This window comes from Phalacrocorax carbo, chromosome 5 (assembly GCF_963921805.1).
Source record: "Phalacrocorax carbo chromosome 5, bPhaCar2.1, whole genome shotgun sequence".
Classification (NCBI taxonomy): domain Eukaryota; kingdom Metazoa; phylum Chordata; class Aves; order Suliformes; family Phalacrocoracidae; genus Phalacrocorax; species Phalacrocorax carbo.
The window spans coordinates 17,154,107-17,177,259 of NC_087517.1; the positions used below are offsets into that span (position 1 = coordinate 17,154,107).

The following is a 23,153-nucleotide window of genomic DNA, read 5'->3' on the forward strand; positions in this document are numbered from 1 at the left end:
TGATGGGAGGGGAGTTCTCAGGGGAACCACTTCTTCCATCAAAATACCAGGCAAAGAAAATGATCTTCACGTCTTGGTTTTGACTTAACTGAAACAGGGCAATGTCTGTGCTGGGAAGGTGGAGAAGAAGGGATCACAGAAATAAGGGAAGAAATGGGGACCTGAGCAGGTGTTTGTGCAACCCAAAAGAAAGCAAATGAAGATCTGGGCACAACATGAATACACAGCTGGGAAGTGAGAGGAAAGAAGCTCAAGCTGAGGGTAGGGTCAATGTCCTGAGTGACAGTGCTAGCACAAAAGGAAGGCAGAAGAAAGATGGACATGGAGGAAGACACTGGATACAAGAAATCTGAGCTGATACCAGAGCATACAGTAACAGAAGGAGATCTGGGGTTGGAATGAAGCAAATCAAGCCAGAAGGCTGGGAGACAGCCGATGTAGGAAGTGGATGAGCAGGAGAAAGATGGGAAGGAAAAGGAGAAAGGAGCCTTGTGGAACCCCATTAAGAGACTGTGGAGGAGGGGACTGGGGAAAAAAGGATGCAATTCAGTTGGACCAACTACAGCTCCTCCACCAAGACAGTAATGCCAACTGCATAGAGCCAGCATGGAGGAAGACTGGCCAGGAAGCACTTCTGAAGGACATGGAGATTATATGGGATCATGAGTTGAGTAACAATCAATAATCTTCTGCTGTTCCACAACTAAATAAACAAACAAACAAATAAATAAATAAATAAAGAGGGCAAACATCACTCTGGAATGGATGGCTTCTGTTATCTGTTAAACAGGATTGAAAACCTGTCTGCACTGCTCAGCACTGACAAGGACTCAGCTGGAGAATTGTTTTCAACTTTAGACAGTGCATTTAAAGCAAAATATGGACCATTTGGTGAGAGTCCAAAGGATAAGACCAAGGACGATTAGAGGTCTAGAGAATATGTCATAAGAGCAAAAGTAGAATTGGGATTGTTTAGCCTAGAGAAGAACAGGGAGTCTCATGGTTTCAGTTGTCCTCAGAGGATGAATTTTCACTATATTTACATACAACTACTGGATAATACTTTCAATTACTTACTACTTGGAAAAAAGGAAACAGTAAAAATAATCTGCTCTCCTCCTAATGGGCAAGGCAAGAAGAAATAGGCTGCAGCAGGAAAGATGGAGCCTCCACCCATGATCACTCTTAAGAACTGGTTAGATCAGCCTCTGCCAGGATTTTGGATGGGTGGACTAATTGATCTCTTGAGACTTGGGCATTGACCAGTGCTTGGGCATGATGGGTGCATGGATTAAGTAACAGAAGCTAAACCCACATAATACCAGAGGTTACGATGGCAGTCACAGAGAACAACTTCACAGATGCTGTGGCTACAGGACTGTCTGCATCCAGGGCAAACACCTCCAAATGCTCAATGCACTACAAACTTTAAAGGTGCTTCTTACATGGATCTCTTAGCTAATGACACATAATTTTGCATGGAAAAGTTGACCTCATGGCCTTACCTTAAATGTAAACACACTGTCAATCAAGCAACCCTTGGTAAACAACTAAGTGTGGCATGGCACAAAGGGACGCCACAGACAGTAGCAGTCTCTGACCTCCCAAACTGGTGGAATATCAAGTCCATTTTCTCTCTCCTGTTCTGCAAAGTTGTTTTGTATGTGGACCTGCCAGTCTAAAATGTCTGTGACTCCATGGTAAAAAATACAGCTGACAGTCCTATTCTCCAACTGAAACGGAAGTTCCCTACAAAGTTCTACAGAGGAGAAAAAATTTTCTCAGGAATCTGTTCAAGCTTGAACTATCCCATTCTCCATGGAGTTTACACAGTTTTCCCCAAGCACAGCCTGGTTTCTCCAAGAAACACAAGGCACAGGATGTAGGAAAGAATAAAACAACATGTAAAACATATTTTTGCTTATCATTCTCCCATTCTGTACCAGCCCTTCCCTCACTCTTACCCAGGGAAGCAGGTTAAACTCATGTGACTGTTGTGAGCAATGCCACCAGTGTTCAAGCTGCAAACAGATGGTGCTCAGCTAAGATGGTACATAGGCCATAGGAGAACCTGTGCAGAATAGAGCCAGATAGGATGGGTGGGACTAAGGTCTGATGTGTCAGTTGACTTTGGCCAAGAAGAGAAGGAAGAGGAGGTGAGAGAAAACCACCAAAGAGCGTAAAGAAGAAGAAATGATGCAACAGAAGAAAAGATGTGTGAGGATTTCAGGATCTGGGCCCTGTCACTGGAACCAGTCTGCCCACCAACATTTTGCCTTATCTCATCCCTTTTCACAGAGGGGCATGGGGACAGCCCATTTATTATCTACACAGGTTTCCAGGTCTTGCTGGTCTTTTCCTCACCAGAAGAAAGTCATTACTCATCACTCTCCACTGCCAACAATGTAATCTGTTCTACTGTAACCAGTGATAAATCAGAAAAGGATAAAAGGTCAGTTGTGAAAAGTTGGGGGAAGCTAAGAAAATCTTCAGCATCAAGCAATTCATTTTAGGCAAGTAACCCTGATTAACAAAGGAAAAGGAGAAAGATAAAAAGTTAACAAGCTATTCTGTGAGTATTATGAGTCTGGTTTCCCATGGAAACCATATCATGTCGACAGGTTTTTTATGTCTAATGGGATACACGTTTCTGTCAAAGCTTTTGCTCCAACTGAAGCTCTGTCCTGCATGGACTCTACATTGTGTAACACAGCCAATGCTATAATCTCACCCACAACAAGACATTTCTAGTTTTCCTCTTCTTCATCCAGCTAGTTTTCATGAAACTTGCAGGAATTTAATGCTTTCAGATCTCCACTCTCTGCCAAATCTGGCTAAAATCGGTCAGTAGGTTTAGAGGAGGGCTGATGAGCGTAAACTCAGCTAACATCATCACGTGGCTTTATTCCTTTAGCAATCAGCTAATGAAAGGGATGGGGTGGCCACAGACATGGACCAATAATATTTACAGTGTATCTTATTATCTTACTCCAGCCTAGGAGTGTTGAAGACATGTGCAGTGGACACATAGAACCCACAGCATCACAGATTTTTGGCACAACGGTATTTCTGACTTCTGGACTGGGTGAACCTTGAATGGAAAAATACCAATGTGAGCAAAAGGCTGCCACAGAGGAGGCCCTCACTGGAAATGAATTTTTGCTTGAATGACAACCTGAATGCAATTCAGTTTTGTACAAACAGAGCCCTTGCAGTAGCAAGTGTTGCCTTTGTAGAAATAACAGTGACTCTACAGATGCAAACAATGGAGCTACATGCTTTTGCATTGCTTGTTCTGTCACTAACTGACATCAGCCACGGTTAATCATGGTCTGAAATGTATATTTAAGAAACAGTGACACAAACACAGACAAGTTCCTTCATGAAGCCTTTTATACGGGGAAAAGTGAAAGAAAAGAAAAACTACTCCTCAGGCTAGCTAGTGGCACTGAGATAAATGGGTTAGGCATCAGAGTTTCAGCAGGCACAAAAGGTGAAAACCCTATCTCCTGGAGCAATTAAAAGCCAATGGGACTAGTGGCCTTCACTATTATTTATAGAAACCCCACTGTGTGCACAACATTATTGAAATACAGGGGTCAAGTCCCTGCTCTGGATGCCTACCCTTCTGCTGTTGAAGTTAATGGGAGCTTTGCCAATCAACTCTGTGGCAACAAGAGCCTAAATCTAAAATAAATGACATCCTGGGCTCCATTCAGTTGATGGCTCAAGCAAAGCTTTTGTCGAAGCCAAAAACATTCTGCTTGTACAGTATAGATTTGATCCTGGGACAGATGGAACAGGAGAGTTAGCTATCGAGGTGTTAAGATTCAAAGATGGGAAGGCAGAGAGGTGGACTGAATGTCACAGGAAGCATCTTCCCTTCCCTTCTGTCATAAATTATAATATACAGATTGAAATCTAAAGGGCTGCATCCCAGCATCTCTTAGCCTTCAGTTTTAGCAGGACTGGCTGTTTTCCAATGAATGATTCTCCTTCTGACATCAAGTAAATTAATCCTGTGGGAATACCCCTATGAAAAGGACATGGATGGGAAGCCTGCACCATCATCATGTTATTCAATGTGTTTGAAAACAATGTCCTGATGGTCTAGCTGGTCTCCACAGACCCCACTGAACACCAGTATCCCCCTACCTGAGCTTCCCTGGCTTTGGACATGCTTGTGATGCTGGTTGCACAGCTGTTTCTCCTACTCCTTCATTTTCACACTCGTGACCTGAATTCTGCCACAGGCTACCTCTTTTCCTCTTTGTCTCACTCCAGAAAAGAGGTACCTGATTCTCCTCAATCTTACAACATCGTAAATCAGAAATCAAGCACCTCAGAGACTTCCTCCACTCCTCTGTGCTGCTGAGAGACCAGACTGTAGAGTGGCAATACTTCCTGGCTTAGTTCATGCCTTCTCTGAAGACACTACCAGGCAGGAAGCTAATGATGGCTTTTGCCTGTGCCTGTATTTCTAACAGGAACGGGGTTGAGATTCTCACCAGTTATTTGAAGCAATGCATGCTAATGATGAGCCATTCAATGGTACTAACCATCCACTGATCCTACATAGGTCGCCCAAGAATGGCGTATTAATCCAGACTGAGTAATTTAGGGTCACCTTAGCTCTAGAGAGGTCCTCCTGAATATGTCAAGTGCCTACATGCTGAAGTCATTACATTACACATGCATGAAATCCAGACATGCACCTGGAGAGGTGGATCTCACTGGCCATGCACAAGGGGCTGGTGAGCTGTGGGGCTAGAGACCAGCCCCAGGGCTCTGCTCCTCTTCAGTGTTACCCTGATCTCTAGACTGGCTTCAGGCCTGAAGCACGAACTTTACTTTCAGAAGCGTTATCATTAATTGCAATGACTCTAAATATCCTTAACAACCACATGGCTTTACAATCCTTTATTAAACTTAGTCAAGGTCTTTGTCCTGCTAACGTCCTGCAGCAAGGAGCTCCACAGCCTAATGACATATCACATGGAAATGCATGTCCTAATACCCATTATAAGTTGTCTTCCATTCCAATTTCCTTGAAGGTCTTCATGTTCTCATATTAATGAATTGGTGTCCTTAAAATCTGCAGGGGACTTCGGTGGGAAGAACAGTCTATTTTCAAGCATTTCTATTGAATACCAAGCTAAGTCCAAGCTAGAAGCCTGCAGGCAAAAGAGTCCACAGTCTGTTCTCTCTGATCCTCCTTAGCCAGCCAATCCTATCTGCACTAACTTTTCAAATCTCCATCTTTACAGCATTTTTTCCCCAGAACAGTGTAATAGAAAAATGCAGACAGAAGCTGGCAGGTAAGAAAAGATGTACGCACGCTCTAACTGACAATCTAACAAGCAATCCTTGAGACACACTCATTTCCAAACGATCTTGGTTTCATTTAAGAATGCTTTTCTATTTTTTTTGGCACAGCTAGCACCATCTCTGAGATCCTAAACTCCACAGTACTGCTAACTCCTTGTGGCATGGGCAAAGCATTTATCTGCTGAAGTGAAGAGGCTTTTCACGCATGTCTTTTCCTGCTACTCTCCATGACTTGCTTTCAACTTGGATCCATAGCAAGCATTTTGAAACATTTGTGAGAGCAGAGCTCATCTTAGTTTCTGCCTCTTGCAGAACATTGTCAGAGAGCCAGGAAAACAGACAAAATTCTGCAAAAACTAAGCATTAACCAAAACAGAAGAAAATACTCCAGCATCTTTCTTTCTCACTTTGTCCCAGAGCTTTACTGTTTGATCCAGGGTCTCAGAATTAGCTGACACAATGGTGCTGGATGCTCACTCAGTGAAACCTTTGAAAATGCCAAGCAAGACCCTGAAACGCAATGCTATTACCAAGCTCAGAGTTCAGCCCATCAGCTTTCACAATGTTAAGCCCTCATTTTCAATAAAAGTAGTTGCCTCTTTCAACTGCCAGACCTGAGCAGAGCTTGCTCTTCATGCCCTCAAAACAGGAGCCGAGATGCTGTGATCACCTGGCCATCAGATCTACTCTTCCTCATCTGCACCACTGGTTTCTCTCAAGGAACATGCAAGGATCAGAACAGTTTTACAATAATGAGCTTTACTCCTTCCTACAGTCCTCAGCACATTTTAAAATGAAAGAATCAGCTTACCCATAGGAGCCACAAACAAACATGAGGAGCTTAAGCTATAAGCAATTCGGTAGCCTGAAGTATCATGTGTGGTGGGCAATCATAAATTTAAAGTTGAAATCCCTACCGATTTTATTTTGCATTAAATACTGAATAAAACCTACTTGTGAAGTCAGATTAGCAAATAAACCTTTTTGGCTGGCGTATTTTTTTTTAAATCAAAACAGGATTAAAACATCTTTTGGAGACTCGCTGTCATTTTATCTGGGTAAATAAGCTTAGAGCGCCTAACAGTCAATTTATAATGAAGGCTTTTGTTCTTGGTACTGTGATGCAGCCCTGCGAATTTGCCCACAGCTGCAGCAGTTTCAGATGGTTTTGACAGGTAAATAAAACACTGTTTATATCTGTCATTGTTATTAATCTGCACAGTAAAGAACTAGCAATTACATTTTGTTTCCAAATGGATAAATTTTCATTATGATCTTGGCAGGGGTGGTATGGAATAATGTGCATCTATGACTTTTACAGTTTTGAGCATCCAGAACATGAAGGGTCCTCGCTCAGCTGTTGAGTTGGAAAACGAATGGGAAATAAAGGCTAAACCTGTAATAACCAGCATAATAAAAAAGAACAAGGAATTTGGGATTTAGCCCTGTTTGAGTTTTATTGACGTAATGGCCAAATAAACCAAACTGCAGGTCTTGACATCAGCTGCACTGATTCAGCTCTCAGTTATTCTGAACCGTACTTCTAGGAAGCTGTGTCAGGATCTGGCCATGCTTTAAAACCCTGTGATTTGGGCCTCCGTAATGACTTATGCTTCCCAGCTGCTGCAGGGCAAAGGGTTTCAGACACTCCTCAAGACATGCTGGTGAAGAAAAAAATTTTTGTGGAATAAGGTACTGCTCAAGGACTAGCTGTAAGTGTCTTATTATATTGGCCAGAAACTGTGAGAAGCAAAAAAGAGAAATCCTGCTGAAACTCTATTAGATGCCAGTCACGTCTGCTCAGCTTCTCACTCAGGTAGGTTGGCAGATGGTCAGCAAATAGCCTCACTTTTACAATGCAGCCTACACAGGTTTTCAGTATGAAAGTTAGCATCCAATTATTTCCAAGCATTTATGTTCTCTAAGGAAGCAAGTTACCTCTATTTAAATTCTGCTTAGGCTCTCTTTGCTCAGACATGTAAGCCAATCTTGCAGGCACTACGTCTCGTGTACACAGGCAGAATGGCAAGCCAGGGAAGAGTACTAGACATGTGGAATGATGCAAATTCACAGGGAGGGAGTTGCATGGCTTCCAACTTTTAGAAGAGACGGGGAGGAGACAGTCAAGTGAGGAAGGCATACAGCATCTCCAAAAAAGAATTATTTCCCCTACCCCCATCTAAAAGCCTATGGTGAAAATTGTGTCTCACAGCTATCAGTCAGCTGCATAAACCATTAGAGAAGGCTACAGTCCATTGAGCACCGAGCTCTGATCTATGGGACCCTTGGTATGACACATGCAGCAGGGCTGTGGACAGTTGGATGAGTTGGTGGCAGGCCCCAAAGACTGGGAGCCTATTCCCCACCTCCCTGCCCCCATCACCACCATGCTCGGACAGACACAAGGGAAGGCATGATCACTGCGTTACAGATGTGGGTGCTATCCCTGGGACAGGCAGGACGCGTGCCAGAGCGTGGCCACCCTCAGATGAGCACTGGCTTTCCTTAGCAGAGCACACAGGTCCATGAAGGAGAACGAAGATGTGAGGCAGAACCTGTTTTGCTTAAGATTTTAACGTATCGCCTTATGTGCCAGGACCTGTGCCTAAAATGGAAATGGGTATCAGCCAAGTCGAACCTTGCAACCCTTTCTTGTGCAAGGATCCCTTATTATCACAGGTAACAGGACTATCCTGAGTAATAGAGTTATCTGCATATCCGGGCTTGATACCACAAGCAGAGGTCTGCAGCCTTCCTTGCCACCTGCAGCTGTGTCACATTAGGTACAAATATTGCTGTATATATTACTGTAAGGAAGTTGCCAGCCTGAAAATACATGAACTGCTTTTAACTGTCATTAGATAGGCAGAGTAATGCCCCAGGGTGGCACCTGATGTTCTAGCGAGGTTTCATTTGTTTCGTTCTCCTGTGTAGTGGAGGGAAACTTCACTGGCCCAACCTCAGTCAGTATCAAGGAGCATCTCAAGGCTGCAGCTTCAGCAGGTACAATTGTAACAAGCGGTTTTCCTCCTCCAGCTAGCGCAACCGGGAACACGAGAGCAATGGCAAACCTGCAGAGCTCCTACTAGCCGTCCCCTGGGAACAACTGATGAGGTGGGGCTGCCTCCTGCCACGTGTTTTATACGGACCAAAGTTGTATTTTTAAAAGCAAACAGTACATTAAACGCCTCCTTTGCATCACTTCTGGGGTCAACACAACTGGGTACCCGTGAGGCAACAAAAAGCCCCCCACGCCGAGATGTGCTCTGCTCCACGAAGGAGCCCGTGAGTCCCTGCCGTGCCACAGCTGCACGGCTCTGAGGCCGGGCATGGGTGCCCGGGGCAAGGCTGCCAGGCAGCAGAGAGTGACGGAGCGGGCCTCCGCCCCACATTTCCCTGGGAAACACCGCCAAGGCGCAAAACCCCGGAGCCCAGGGCCTGGGCAGAGGGCAGAGCCCCTCTGGGTTTGGGGTCCTGTTCCAGGCAGCGGGGAGCAGCACCCCTGCGAGCAGCTGGCCCCAGTTCCCGCAGGCCGGAGCATCGCTGCCACGGGCCGTTGTCCCCCTGCCCCGGCGCCCCCCGTCCCCGCGGGCTCACCTGCTCGGGCCCCTGGAAGCAGATCCTGCAGAGCGGCGTGCGGATGCCGCTGTCGACGCTGCTGCCCAGCGAGTAGCGGTCCTCGGCCTTGCCCTTGCCGAAGTCATCCGAGGAGGTGCTGCTGGGCAGGGAGGCGGGCGGCTCCCCGGCGGGGCTGCCCCACTCCTCGGCGGCCGGGCTGCCCGCTCCGCCGCCGCCGCCGCCGCCGCCGCCGCCCCCCGCCGCCGCCCGCCAGCCGGGCCCGCGGCCCCCGGGCGGAGCGGCCCCCGCCGGGCCGCCCGCCGCCGCCTCTGCGCCGCCGGGCATGGGGAGCGGCGGCGGCGGGGAGGGCGGCGGCGGCGCGGGGGGTCTCCGCAGCAGGAAGACCTTCAGGTCATTGAAGAGCATGCGGCAGCGGCACTTGAGGAGGCCTTGGTTTCGCAACATCTGTCTCGGACGGAGGAGCCCGCAGCAGCAGTAGCAGAAAATGACCGCGCCGGGTGGTATTAACATGTGCCTTTCCTTGGCAGGCGGGGACGGGGTGGGAAAGCAAAGGGCAGGAGCCGGGCGCCCCGCGGCCGGGGGGGCTCCGCGGCGGCCTCAGTGCCGGGGGGGCTGCGCTGGCCGGCGGGGAAAGGACAAAAGCAGAGCCGGGGGGCGAGGGGGTGAAATCCCCGGCAGCCTGCTGGAATCCGCCGAGGATGACAAGAAATAAAAGAAAAAAAAAAAAGACAAAAAAAAAAAAACCACAAAAACAACCCGACTCCGCGCTCCTGGGGGGGATTCTTACCCCCCTCCCCCTTCCGCAAGTTTGTTTAGAAATCAGCGGGAGGAGGAAATAAATCTCCCACGCCCGAGGGTCCGGGGGCGCGGGCAGCGGGCGCGGGAGAAAACCCCTGGTCGGCTCCCGCAACTCCTAAGCCTGTAAAGAAGAAGGGTCCACGTCTCCGGTGGGTGTGGGGAGGAGGGAGAATATGCTTCTCTCGACAGTATTTGGCATCTCAAGTAATTTTCCTTTTTCTTCTATTTTTTAACCTTTTTTTTTCAATTAAAAAATAAAACCCGATCACACGAGACCCGGTGTGCACCCAGACAAAATAGCAGCCGGTCCGGCTATCAAAATGCAAAATTGGTAGCTGTTGTTATTATCAAAATTGCCTCTTTGACAAAAAAGACCTTCACATTGTTTGTGGGAAAACACCCTACGTTTCCAACACTGTACTCCCAGGTGGCTTCAGATTTTACCATCGCCTTTAAAAGATTTCATTGTAAATATTAGAAGTCCTGAAAGAAATAATTAGCATTCGATGAGCTTAATCCCAGATGCACTGAGATGAATATATTTATATATATAATATATATATCATATATCATATATATTTTTATATATATTTATATATTCTGACCTTCTCTATTCCAGCAGCTGTCTGGACCACACCAAAAAAAATCAGAGTGAAATTGGTGAGTGAAGGCGGCTGTATTATTCCCTAAGCTGTTACCATCCTGGACCAAAGAAACCCGTCGAAATTGGATCTATTCTTCGCATGTAATTGACCGGGGAAACGTGGATCTTACATGATCACGTTTCATTTCCTCCTTTCACAAAACAGGAACGTCATCAAACGCATTGGCAGCTTGTGCAGACCATTGTGGATGGCAAGGCAGCCAGGGCTCTATCGGCAATTGCAGGGACCTCCTTTTGATGCATTGAACGAGGCTCCTTCTTTCTCTCCACCACCGTCTCCACCTTCATTTTCCTCCCCTTCTGCCCTCCTCCTCCTCTGACTGTTGTTCTCTCTCACAGGCATTGACATTCAACCATCGCAAGTCTGTCGCACTCTCGCTGGCAGGGAAAAAAATAATCGGAGCAGATAATTCTCTTCTTCCTCCTAAAAGGCTCAGATGGAGCACAATGCGCCAGACACACGGGGCAGCATGGCTTATTTTTCGTGCGGCTCCTACCGCTTTGGCAACATCGAGCTGGTGTGTGCGTGTGTGCCTTTCTCCCTCAGCGGCAGCCTCCTCTCTGCTCTCCCATCCGGCTTGCCGTGATGATGTTGCTGTTGCTATCTCCCTTGGATGCAATGGGGAAGGCAGATTGTTTGCAGTGCAAGCGGGGATTTGCAGGAAGGGAGGGGTGTAACGTGGCCGCGCTCTCCTCCCTCCCCCGGCATAAAAAAAAAAAAACAAAAAACAAAAAACCAACAAAAAAACCACCACCAAACAACGAGAGGGGGAGGAAAGAAGCAAAAAGGCGGGGTGGGGTGGGGGGAGAATCAAAGGGAGAAATGGGGCCCTCCCCAAGCTGCCATGCCCCGGGCCGCCGGCTGCCTGCAAGAGCCCAGGCCGGGGAGGAGGGGAGATGGGGCGGGGCAGGGGCTGGGCGGCCGCTGCGGCTTCAGCACCACGCGGCGCGGACAGCTCCGCCGGGCGCGCCCCCGCGCCGCGCTGCGCGCCCACGACCCAGCGCCCCCCCTAGCCCTGCCTAGCCCCGGGGCGCCCCGCAGCCGGAGGAGGAATAGGAGGAGGAGGAGGAGGGACGGCGGGAGCCGGCCCCGCCGGGCGACCGGGAGGCCGTGAGGCTCTGCAGCCTCCTGAACGTGCGGCCTCTGTGCTCCGGTGTGCCTCCATGCCGGTTTTCACCTCCCACCCGCCACAAACCCACCCGTTCGCGGGAACCCACGAAATAAGGAAACTTTCAAGGGGCAGGTGGCAGCGATCGAGTGGTTGGTGATCTCTCGGGCGATGGTGCCTGCTTTACAGGCTCCCATCAGGAAGCCAAAATCCCACTAACAAACTTCTCCCTCACAGATTAATTAGCTGCAGAGGATTTCATGGTTTAATAGCTATAATAATCAATATTTTTTCATTTCACTCCAGCAGCGCTTGCTCGCTGATAGATTTGTTTTGTTTCAGTAACACACATTTCAGTAGGAATATTGGTTCCTGGTAGCCCAATGAAGGGTAAATATGACTGAACACTACTGCTTAATTAGAGATTTGCTAGAAGTAACCAATGGCAGCCAAAGCTGACAGTTTTTACTCTCTTCAGCCTATTTGAAAATCTTAAGTAGGAGCTCCTGGAGTCCATTAGCTTTTCACTGCAAACATCAGTGAGGTGGCTTTCTCCACATCATCCAGCTATATGTGTCCATGCAGCCCCATCCAGCCTCCCCACAGAAGGGGGAAGGTAGCTCTCCACTGGTACTTTGTCTTTGCCATCCCAGCTGGAACTGCTGACAAAGGTGCTGGTTTTGATGTTGTCCAAAAGTCTTAATGATACAGATGATCTGACGGCTTCTAGTCCATGCAATCTGTCTAATGTCGGTGCGATGTCTCAGCTCAGGGACCAGTGAACACCCACCAGATGGGACGCACCTTTTGATGACATAGAGCTGGGCCTGGGTCTGACATCATGTCAACGCCATTGAAATTTCAGGCTCCTGAATTTGGTTTCTCCATAGGGTTTCCTCAAACTCCTGCTTCAGTAGGATACAGTGTGCAACCCAACAGGCTGGGTTCTCAGCTGGTCTTGTGCCTGAGGTCTTCATTGGCAGTGACCCAAGAGCTACAGCTGACAGATAATCTCACATCACCCAAAAGTTGGGCTGGGCCCTAGACAATGGTTTGAAATTGTCTCCCTTAGAATAAGACGCGACATGCATAAACCACTGTGACATGATCAGAGCAGAGGAATCTATGTTGTTACCTAATTAAAAAGGGAGCAAATCTGATTATTCGTTACAGGAAAATGAAACCAGCACATGCAATTAATTTCCAGCAAATAAATTACACATCAGGATGCTCTGAAGCTAAAACATTCATCACTGCAGCCTGCCATTTCTCAGAAAAGCTGGGCAGATTTGCCAGTGTGTCTCTCTACAACATATTTAAGGCTTCTCAGAATTCCACATGTGTCTAATGGGGTCATTAGAGAAATAATAATGGAAAGAGCATTTTAGGGACTTCCTGAGCATGAGACAGGCTGGCTAGAGGCTGAGTCTCTGTGCCCATGCTCCAGGATGGCTTTCCAGCCCCCCCTGCTTTTTATTGCCTTCATCTTCTTGTCTTGATGTCGCCAACATTTTTAGACTGGTTCCATCAATAACAAAATTGGAGAAAAATATATTGTTGTCATCCTTTGCTTGTGTAAAGCATCTTTCATCCTTCCCTCCTGCCCATGCCTGGTTTCACAGAAAGGATATTCTCAGGGTAGAGGAGATCTTTGTATTATACTCTGGGTTTTAATGTATGGGCTGTGTGCCCAGAGAGTTGAATGGCTGATAAATGTGACAAAATAAATAAAACAAATAATAAATCGGAGGTGTTCCATATGCTTCCCAGAGGTGAGTGGGTACTATTATTCTTCTTTTGGTAAATGGGACAGTGGCCAGTGTTTTCACACTTGGATGCTGCATTCAGGTCCCTTGGTATGGATCAAGGTGCCTTGCCTAAAATGACTGCACTGGAAAAAGCTGGCCCAAGACACTTCAGTGAGATCCCAGTGAGAGCAGGGAGCTGTCCGGAGGCCAATGCAGCCTTCCTAACTTTGCTCCACAGGAAGCAATGTGCAGCAAATGATGGGCAACACCTTCTTTTGCAGAAGGGCCTGTCTCTAGAGCCCACTAACAGTCCTGAGGTCAACATAGGGAGGAAATATATAGGAGGCATCAGCTCTGGGACACATTACCCCTGCCAAGAAAGAGGAAGAAAAAACTATGGATCCACCAGCTGAGAGTGGAGAACTGCTTCCTCTTGATTGGTTACATCTGAGCTACTGACTGGGAAATCGGAAGAGGAGATGGATTCAGGTGTCTAGGTGCAGGTCGGTCTCACGGCAGATATTTTCACTCTGTTCTTCTGTAGCAGTGCAGGCCCATTGGCCCTTAGCTACCACCTCGACAAGGAGGAATAAAGTATTGCTGTTTATGTGCCTCCTCTTCACCTCTCTGTGCAAGCCATCGCTCAGTGAAGAGGGGGTGGAAGAAGGAAGAAAGAGGGTTGCTAGAGCTGCAGTGATACTCAATCTGTTTATGTGGTGGTTGACACAAAATCATATAAGAAATCTTTTTTCTTTTAAATGTTGTTAGGTCAGAATTTTAAAAAATGGCAGAGATAGTGAGAGGGCAAATGCAAGCAGGAAAACTCTGTGTGGACTGCAGCCTAACAGCCTGAACACAGCATACCGGTCATTGTGCACAAGCATGTGAGAGACAGGCAATATAAATGCTGATGTGGACAGCCGGGATCAGAGAGCCAGAAAGCTGCCAGAGATCCCTTTGTGTTCTCCATCTCTCAGGAAGTAAACAGTTACCTAAACCCATTTTCATGCCCACCTACTCGGTCAATAGCTGCACTGCGCCTCCTGCTCCACTTACAGCTCCTTAATGGTGCAGATGAGCTTTGATTGCTGTGGCGTGGGCCCCATCCCTCTGGCAAACCATTACTTAAATCCAATCCGTTGAAGGTTCCTACTGCTCTCTCAGTGATGGGGAGCTGCTCATCAGCTGAGTACCCTCTGATTGCTTGTCACAGCCAGACTTCCTGGTTCTTTTTCCCGGGTGGAGATATTAAATAAATCTCAAGTGATGTAATTACCATAACTTGTGGGCAGACACAGCTGGGGGCTGGAGGGAGCTCTGTCACATTTTCTTTGGTCTTTCTTTCTTTCTGGGCAGTTGCAAATGTGCTGATGCAAAGGATGCTGCTGCTGGGAAGCCAGGCTCAATAGGTGGGGGTTATGCATCCTCCAAGCATCCAGAAATAATCCATGTACTGATTGGAATGATCTTCTCAAAGGAGATCAGAAATAATTTCTGGAGAGCTGTGCCTTGGTATATGTGCTGCCTTGGGCTGGAGCAAAAAGCATGGTACTCTGCACACAGGGAGTCCCTGTGCTATTGCTTTCTCTCCAAGCAGGGACTGAACTTCCACTCACTCTCTTCCTGCAAGGATCATGGTCTGCCTCTGAGTTGATACAGAGCAAATTTTTGTACTCTCATGGCAGCTTTCTCTCTGTTAAGGGAAGAGAAGGAAAAATCAGGCATGTCCTGCAACAGGAGCCCAAGGAAAGAAGTACAACTGCACAACTTTTTCTTTGGGCTTAGGAAGAAATCCAGGTCTTTGTTTTATCGCGCTTTCTCCACAAGCAGTCTTGAGGCCAGTCAGTGTGCAGGAGTATGTGACAGAGATGATACAATTGCTGATAAGGACAGCCCCCCCCCCCCCCCCCCCCTTCCTCCTTTAGGATTTGGATTTCAAATTCAAAATTGTAAAGCCACAGCACTTCTCTTCAGGACTAGACAATCCCAAACATAGAGCTTTCCTGGTAACAAGTCCTACACTAACTCCTACAAAAGGAATTCCTTGTCCCCTTGGGTGACTAGTCAGAATGTGACTTGAATAGAGCAGCCGCAATAGATGGTGCATTTCAGGATATCTTCAGAAGGCATTTAGCCAAATGCTGAGTGGTTTTAACTATCCAGGAATGTAGTAGTTATCATGAAATCCCAAACCTAAAAGGACCTGGAATTTAGACATTAAAAAAAAAAAAGAGAAACTATATAATCACAGGTCCCTTGGATATTTCCACTACTCTCCTGAGTCAAGTCAAATTTGTTTCAAGTCTCTAATTGCATTCTTAGATGTATGTTATTTTAGCAGCATGCAACAGTCCTAGAACTAGCTCTCACTTGTCTGACATGGGATTTAGAGAGGAAACAATGTTGTTAAACAAGCCCATTAGAGGCTGATTCTGAGAGATAAGCCATGCTTTCCAAATCAAGGTGAACCGAGAGGATCTAGTATGTCATCAGGCATTTTCTTAGCTACCAGGATTCATGATCAGGCACAGTAACACTGAGGATATTCCTCTTAGGACCACCATGATTATACTGTGGCACAACACTGCCATACTCAGCTTAAGAAAACAGGAACAACTTGGTGAGGGAAGACTGAATATCTGTCCTTAAGAGGACCCATTCATGGTACAAAGGGGTCATGTGTGGTGACACTATGCTAGGATGTCCAGGAGATGGATCCTGTGAATCGGGTGCTGATCTGAGATCCCTCCTGAGCTAGAACTCTGCTTCAGTATAATAAACATCTTGAACACTTGAGACTGTTTCCCCAAATCCTTCAAATTCATATCTTAGGACTTAACATCTTAGGCTGCCCAGATAACTTTCTCAGCTACAGCAGCTTGTTTCTGGATCAGCAGGCAAATATATACATGCTGCATAAATACAATACCAGCAATGAAGTCACTTACAAGCCAGATAATCTTCTTAGTTCAATCAGTAGTAGCTGAGTTTCCATGTTGGCAGAGGCCAAGGTCCAGACATGGAGAAGGCTATTTTAGGTGTCTCCTAAGTGACCTTCATTTCATCTAGTGGGTCTTGAGAAGGGAGGGGACACTGGAGATCGAAGAAAGGCACATAGTGAAGAACATCACAGGAGGACACTCTAGTTTCTCCCTGTGCTGAAGAAGCACCTACCACATGTACCAGCTCCACATCATTTTCACAGCAGAAACAGTCAGCATGTTTCCAGATCTGCCTGGAAATGTCAGGTACAAAACACTGGGCTAACCCACAGCCTGTTAAGATACTGTTGCCTCTCTCCCTTGCCCTGAATACAGACCAATGCACATCAGAAACAGAGTAAAGCTCACAACTGTCACTAGTAAGATTTCACTGGCAGGTGTCAGTCTCCTTGGTCACTTGTCCCCACACCTTTGCCCAAAGGACAAGTGCAGTGTCTGTCAATGGACAAGCACAGTGTCTGTCAATGAAAGAACTGAGGGTTCCATCAGGAAGAGAGAAAACAGATATAAGAAGTTATGTGTGGATCTGAAGGCAGGGCTGCTGGAGACAGAGTGCTACTGGCGATGAAAGCAGAGAGAAATAGAAGTGGTGAGTGAGAGAAGTTAATAGATTTACACCAGTGGAAACAGGAGTTCATTTTTGACCATTGCGCTTCTAAGGACGGTCCCACAATAGTACATCAGAATGGAAACCTTGTTCTGAAAGGCAGGTCTTGGCCTTGCCTGTGGCCCAGACACAGCATTTGAAAGGGAGCTTGAGCATTGCATTGACACACTGTCCCAGGGCCTCAGCACATGAAGTGAGAGACTTACATCCAAGTGATGGCCTAGATCTACCACTTCCTAACAGACTTTATGTTAATTAAAGGGATTTCAAAACCATATACATTTTCTTGCCAAGATAATTACTTGATTTAGAAGCTTATGTAGTTGAAGTGTTTTGTAATTACATTTTATGGCGGGGGGAGCATTTTAGGGATGGATGCTGCCAGGTGCCAAACGCCTCCATGAAGGTGCTGAGCACCTGGGTTTCCCAGTGGGCTGATGAGCTGGAAATCCCCTCTGGTCCTTGGGGTCATGCAGCTCTTAGTGGCTTGTTCCCACTAGACTGAAGTATTCAGTCTCACAGCCCCTAAAAGGAAACCCTCAAAACCAGTTGCTTCTGAGCGAGTGCCTGCATTTGGCAGCAATTCCCAGCTGTTGAAGGGGCTTTTCCTTCTTAACATTTTTGAATAGCTCCAGGGACGATGACTCCACCACCTCTCTGGGCAGCCTAACAGGCTTTAGCTCTCTCTGGTGATGTTTTTTTAACCCTTAGGTCTGATACAGGTGACTGTGGTGATGGGCTGGCTCTAACACCAGCCCTTTCCAGCTTATGACTAATGTGGTTTCTCTGGATCTTCATCCCAGACAAATGCTTGCTCTTATTCAAGAAGAAGGGGAAAATACAAGCTGTTAACCCCAGGAAACACTTCTCTCCCTGCATCACCCCCAAACTCACATCCTGCCTTCCTGACCTGCCCTGTAAGGGCATGCATAAACTCCTGGTCCTGAAAGCACTTAAGCTAGGTGGGAAGACAAGCCCTTTGATTTGTATAGGGAAACTGAGGCACAGGCAGGAGAATTCCCTCATTTGAGTCAGCAGTGAAGCGCTACATGGGGACCTATTTTACCTCATAGCAAGACTCTCTTCTGAGAGCAATTTGCACATTCTTGTGTGATGTGCAAATAAGCACACATGCAATATATATCTGTTTTTCTTCACTCTCTTTACGATTGAATAATCACACAATCTTTGTTCCATGGAAGTTTGACTGCTGCTGTTTATTGTCCCCTGGAAACAGGATGACAACAGCCCGCGGCTCCTCCACAGAACTTGAAAAGTTCTCCTGAGCAGAGAATTATGCCTGTTGGAGGCAATAAACAGCACGAATGGTAGAGTGACTAAGCACCAAAGATCTTGCATTTGTGTAGAAACTAGCAATGAGCAGGAGGAAAGGATGCCCTGGGGGATAGACAGTGCCTTAGGAAAAAGGTTTCCAGCATGTTCTAAAAAGGAAAGTTTCCACACGTAAGAAACAGGCCAAATTTGAACCTCATCCCACCTTTGAACCTGCCTCTGGTCCTGGGTAAGGCTCCCATTCCAGCCATGGAGGCCAGGAAAGCCAATAGGATGGTGCCCCGGATCCTCCCCACCTGTCCCTGGAGAAGCAGGGATGGGCACTGAAGCTTGCCATGGCCCCACCAGAGGAGCTAGTGGCCATTGTTTCCCCTGCTCCTGACCATCCCCCTACCCCAGCACAGTGGCCATATCATGGGCCTCTCCCCAGGCTCCCTGCACAGAAGGGCGCATGGGGCGAGGTGGGCTTAGCCCACTGCAGGACCTACTTTTACCACCTGCAGGGCATGGTGTTGCAGTGCCCATGGTAACTGGGAATGGGCCTGGGTCTGATGAGACCCAGAGGAAGATCACAGGCTGGCAGGACTGCAGGAATGACTGTGCTTATGTACATTATGACAATGAGGAGCTAGCTGCTGCTGACATATGCGAAACGAAGCCCATGGCTGGAGTCTTGGACATCCAGGCAAAAGGCAGGGTGGGCAGACCAACAATCTCTTCCCTGGGATGCTGCTTTTTCAGTCACATGGTGGCACTACACAGAGGGGCAGAGTTTCCTCTGGACACAGTAGCTTATTGGAAAATTGGAAAACCACAGGAGAATTGCCCCAGAGTACCCTGAGGTATATTCTCCTCTCGTCCTCCCTGACGTGGTTTGGGTGTGTGATATCATGAGAGCTTGCAGAGGGAGATGGTGCCTCTTCTGTCTGAAGCCGTCATGTGTTGGGACTCTGCTGCTGAGCTCACCCCTGTCTGGTTCTGATGCCCTTTGGGGAGCCCTCATTTAGGCACATAAGGATCAAAACCACACGGGATCTCAGCACAGAAAACTGCCCACCTGGTCTCTTTTCTCTGAGGTAGAGCTGCTCCTGTGGTGGCATTGGCAATATGTGCTCCCACAAAATTGCTGTCCTAAACAAAATTTGTACACAGGACAAAAAAATTATCTCTTTTAGTCTTCTTCCCTGACCACCCCCTTCCTGCATTTTTCTTTTTGATTCATTTTTATGTTCAGTAGTATAAATTTGCTGGGTCAGTGCTATGTCCCTTGGTTGTGTGATCTTTACATACCAGCAGACATATGCAGAGACATGAGAGGAGACCAAGTGCAAACCAATCCATCTACTGACACTTTCATTTATCTTCTTTCCATGTTCTTCCCCACTGCTCAACTCCCTCCTTGTGTGTGTGTGTGTGTGTGTGTGTGTGTGAATGAGGGATGGGGAAAGGGGATGAGATACTGAAGCCACTGAAGATCTCTCTGCTTGCAACTAACTGTAGCTCACCCTTTCCTTCCTACTACCCTGCTGTCCATCCCTCCTCCAGTCATCTCACTTGTCTCCAATCCTTTGCTCATGTTCTGCTTTGTGGCAAAAAAAGAGGCTAACGTATCAAACAAAAATAACACAGGGGGTTTTAATGCTGATGCAAAATGCCAGGGTGACAGTCAGGAAGCTGAAGCCATCTGCCAAGCCCAGACTTAACATCGGTGGCAAAGCTGCCCTGCTGCTGGGTGCATCGAGGGCTCCCAAGTGAAAAGCACAAGCATCCACAGCTTGAGCTGAGCTCTGTGGCTGAAAGAGACAGATGTACACTATCTGTGGATCAGGCAGAGAGGGGGACTCTTAACACACACTGACTATTAATATTGCATGATCCTGACGTCCAGCAACCACACTGAGAGGAGAGACAGGAGTTTGTTCTTTTAGGTTTGCATTTAACCATGCCCTTCCTACAGAATGTGCAAGCCAAGGCTAATCACAGCACACAGTGGAGTTCTTTGCTCACTATGCCTGGGTCAAGATGCTGATTTTTTAATTTAGTCTGTATCAGCTGTAATAATTTCTACTCTACTCTGACTCAAAATGGTTCTGAACCATCAACTACAGGCAAAGCAAGGTCCAGTGGCTGTTAAGTGTCTCACCCATTAAATCATTTGGATAATCTCCATCCAGAGTATTTAACTTTTCCAGCAATTCTGTTTCTCTTCTAGGAACTAAGCCTCAGGAACTCATGACCCACCAGGCATTTGCAAAGTGGCATGCATTCAAAATGCACTTCTTTTATAGCAGTGGTGTTATCACATAGTGAGCTTGTTCCTGGAATGAGCATTGCTTAGGAGTTGCCAATACTTTAATCTGATCTATACAAGCTGTGTTCTCTCTCCCCCCCCCTCCCCCAAATAAGTACTAATAAGTTCTTAACCTGGACAAATCCCAGGTAGTGGGATCAGAACCTGGCAGTACATCAGCTTTGTTGCTGAAATTGATGAGGAAGCAGGGACAACTGAAAATATTTCTGTTTGTTTTTGATTGTGCTTGCAAATAGTTTGGTGCCTGTCTGAAGTATCACTGCCCTACAGGAATACGCTTCATTTCTTATATTGCTGTGCACCAATTAAGTAATGAATGAAAGCCTGGAAAATCTATTTTAAAAGTTGGTGGCATTCACAGGGAACATTAATACCACATGGTGTCATGACCATGAATAAAGCCTGACAGCATGTGCAAGTTCAGAGGGAACTACCTGTTCTGCTGTTAAGAGATCAAGTTCAGGTGCTGCATCAAATGATTTTCAAGACCTGGTCTTTAACTTGTCTGTGGACTGGAAAATATTTGCAGGGCATATGGGGGTTAGTCTGTCCTCCAGGACTCAGTTGTCACTTTACAACTATATGATCTATTAGACATCGCTAGACATGAATGTCACTGCTTTTAGCCTCAAATTCTGTCAGCATGATATTGTGCCGTGATGCAGTCACAGTCAGCATCTTGATTTGATTTGTGCATTGCTTCACAATTCGCTCCAGGAGGGCTTAGGGTCCAATTCTGCAAGCAGCTCTGCAAATGAGAAAAGTCATGCCCACCACTGCTTACAGACCTAAGTCCTTCACATCCAGCAAGCGGTGTTCTCAGAGCATGGGGCAGCACCACCCATCTTGGCAAAGCTGTATGGAAATAGTGGCCATTTCCAAACTTTACTTGACCTCAGAGGCAATGCTTGATTTCTCTGTGTTACAGTGAATCCAGATGGACAACGGGGAAAGAAACAAGGGACTTGCTGAAAACCCAGCTGCTGCTTCTGAGCTTGGATTTTCCAGGTCAACACATCTCAGAATTTTTTCCACTGATAGAGAGAAGGGAAAACCTCACCCTTCCACACTCAGTCTTAAATCTAGACCCTGCAAGATAATTTTAAAATTATTTTGTTGCCTGTTAAAAGAGGAGACCCACTCCCAACCCATACTTCTGCACTGTCTTTTGATTCAAGGCTGCCCATAGCAATGAGCAGAGCTTCATCACCATCCCTCTAGATAGGTGCAAAGGTGAGTTTTGTAGCATGGACATCCATTTTCTAGGACCTGGATCAAGAATCATAAACTCATTTCGTATACACCAGTGAACAGCTGTCAAAGAGCAACAGCTTTCAGCCCTCATCAACTTAAACTAAATGCAGACCAAGAAATTGCTGGCAGAAGAGCTGCAATTCATCAATGACTTCTGAAGCATTTCTGTCCTCAGCATTAGCAGCATAATCTCAGATTAATACATTAAATCATGAATCCAGAAAATTACTCTATCAGCAAATATATATATTTGTATACATGTATAAACACAATGTACGTACTCTCTGTGTATTTGTGCACCCTCACATGACAAGACATCCCATCAGACAACTCTTGCACTTTTCTCCTTTCCTAGTACAAGAGCTTTGGAGGAACCACTGAATCTGAAAGATGGAAAATGTCAACTAGATCACCAGGAATAACTGTTTTTACAATGAGGTCCCTTCCAACCTGTAATTCTGTGATTCTGTGAATATAAGATCAACAAGTGAAGTATATTGCCTCAAGATATCACCTAGGATCAAACTGTGCATTTTATAGTGGACAGCTATGTGATAATCCCATGATCTATCACCTAAGCATGGATCTGCTCCCTGGTACAGACAGAAGAAAGGATTCAGTGGACAGCCATGCTGAATGGGATGAGTAGTTCCTTTATTCTTGTATAATGAAGCTAAAACTCATCTTTTATTTTTGTAACTCTTGTGTTTTTTAATCCTTTTTACTGAACAGAAATATTCCGAACAATGCTAGTTTCTTGAGTCCCAGAAGTTACAACTAGGTTTAGACAAACTTTTGCACACCTGTGCCACCATAAGAATAAAAAAATGAATTGCACTACCAGTCCCTTGAGCTATTCTTGCCACTTCCTTCTCCCCCACCACCCTATATTAAGCCTTCTAAATCCAAAAGTGGCTGTAGATCTTTCTAAATGCCAGAGGACCACTTTGCTAAAACATTATCCACCTTAACATAATGTCAGATTTCTGAATGAGAATGACTTCTTTGGTGGGAACAGGCCTATAACTTATAATACTTCTCATTTCCTGAAGCACTGGAATTGTGCTGCTCCCTAATGTTATTTTATTAAGATGCGATTTGTCATCACATTGCTGAAAACAAGATAAAATGCAGGCTAATTAAATTCCTTATTTAATTTGATGAGCATCTGCTTTCTGTAGTCACATTCTTTTAAACAGAACCTTTGTAGCTGTTTCTCAGGATCTGGCTATCACAACTTTTCCTGTGATCAAAATGGGGGAATACTCCCCCTAAATAAAGGCATGTGCATTCCCATTGACTATGACCCTTGTTATTTATAATGAGAGACATACAGCACTGCCCAGGCAGACAGCAGTAGCGCCCTGTGAGCACACTGCCCTGACACTGCAAGAGCACTCCCTGTTGTGGAATAACTGCTATCCCAAGGAGCCCACTGGAAGTCACTGAGACAAGCTGGT

At 46.4% G+C, this 23,153-nt stretch overlaps 1 protein-coding gene across 1 annotated transcript in view; it reads right to left on the bottom strand.

Moving 5' to 3' along the window:
- The window catches only part of MARCHF4 (membrane associated ring-CH-type finger 4), a 107,635-nt gene extending 97,442 nt beyond the window's left edge, over positions 1–10,193 (bottom strand). The window contains exon 1 of the mRNA XM_064453302.1: positions 8,926–10,193. Within this exon, the coding sequence (XP_064309372.1) occupies positions 8,926–9,417 (492 nt within the window). The 5' untranslated portion in view covers positions 9,418–10,193. The remainder of the gene's footprint in view (positions 1–8,925) is intronic.
- Positions 10,194–23,153: the final 12,960 nt, after the last annotated feature.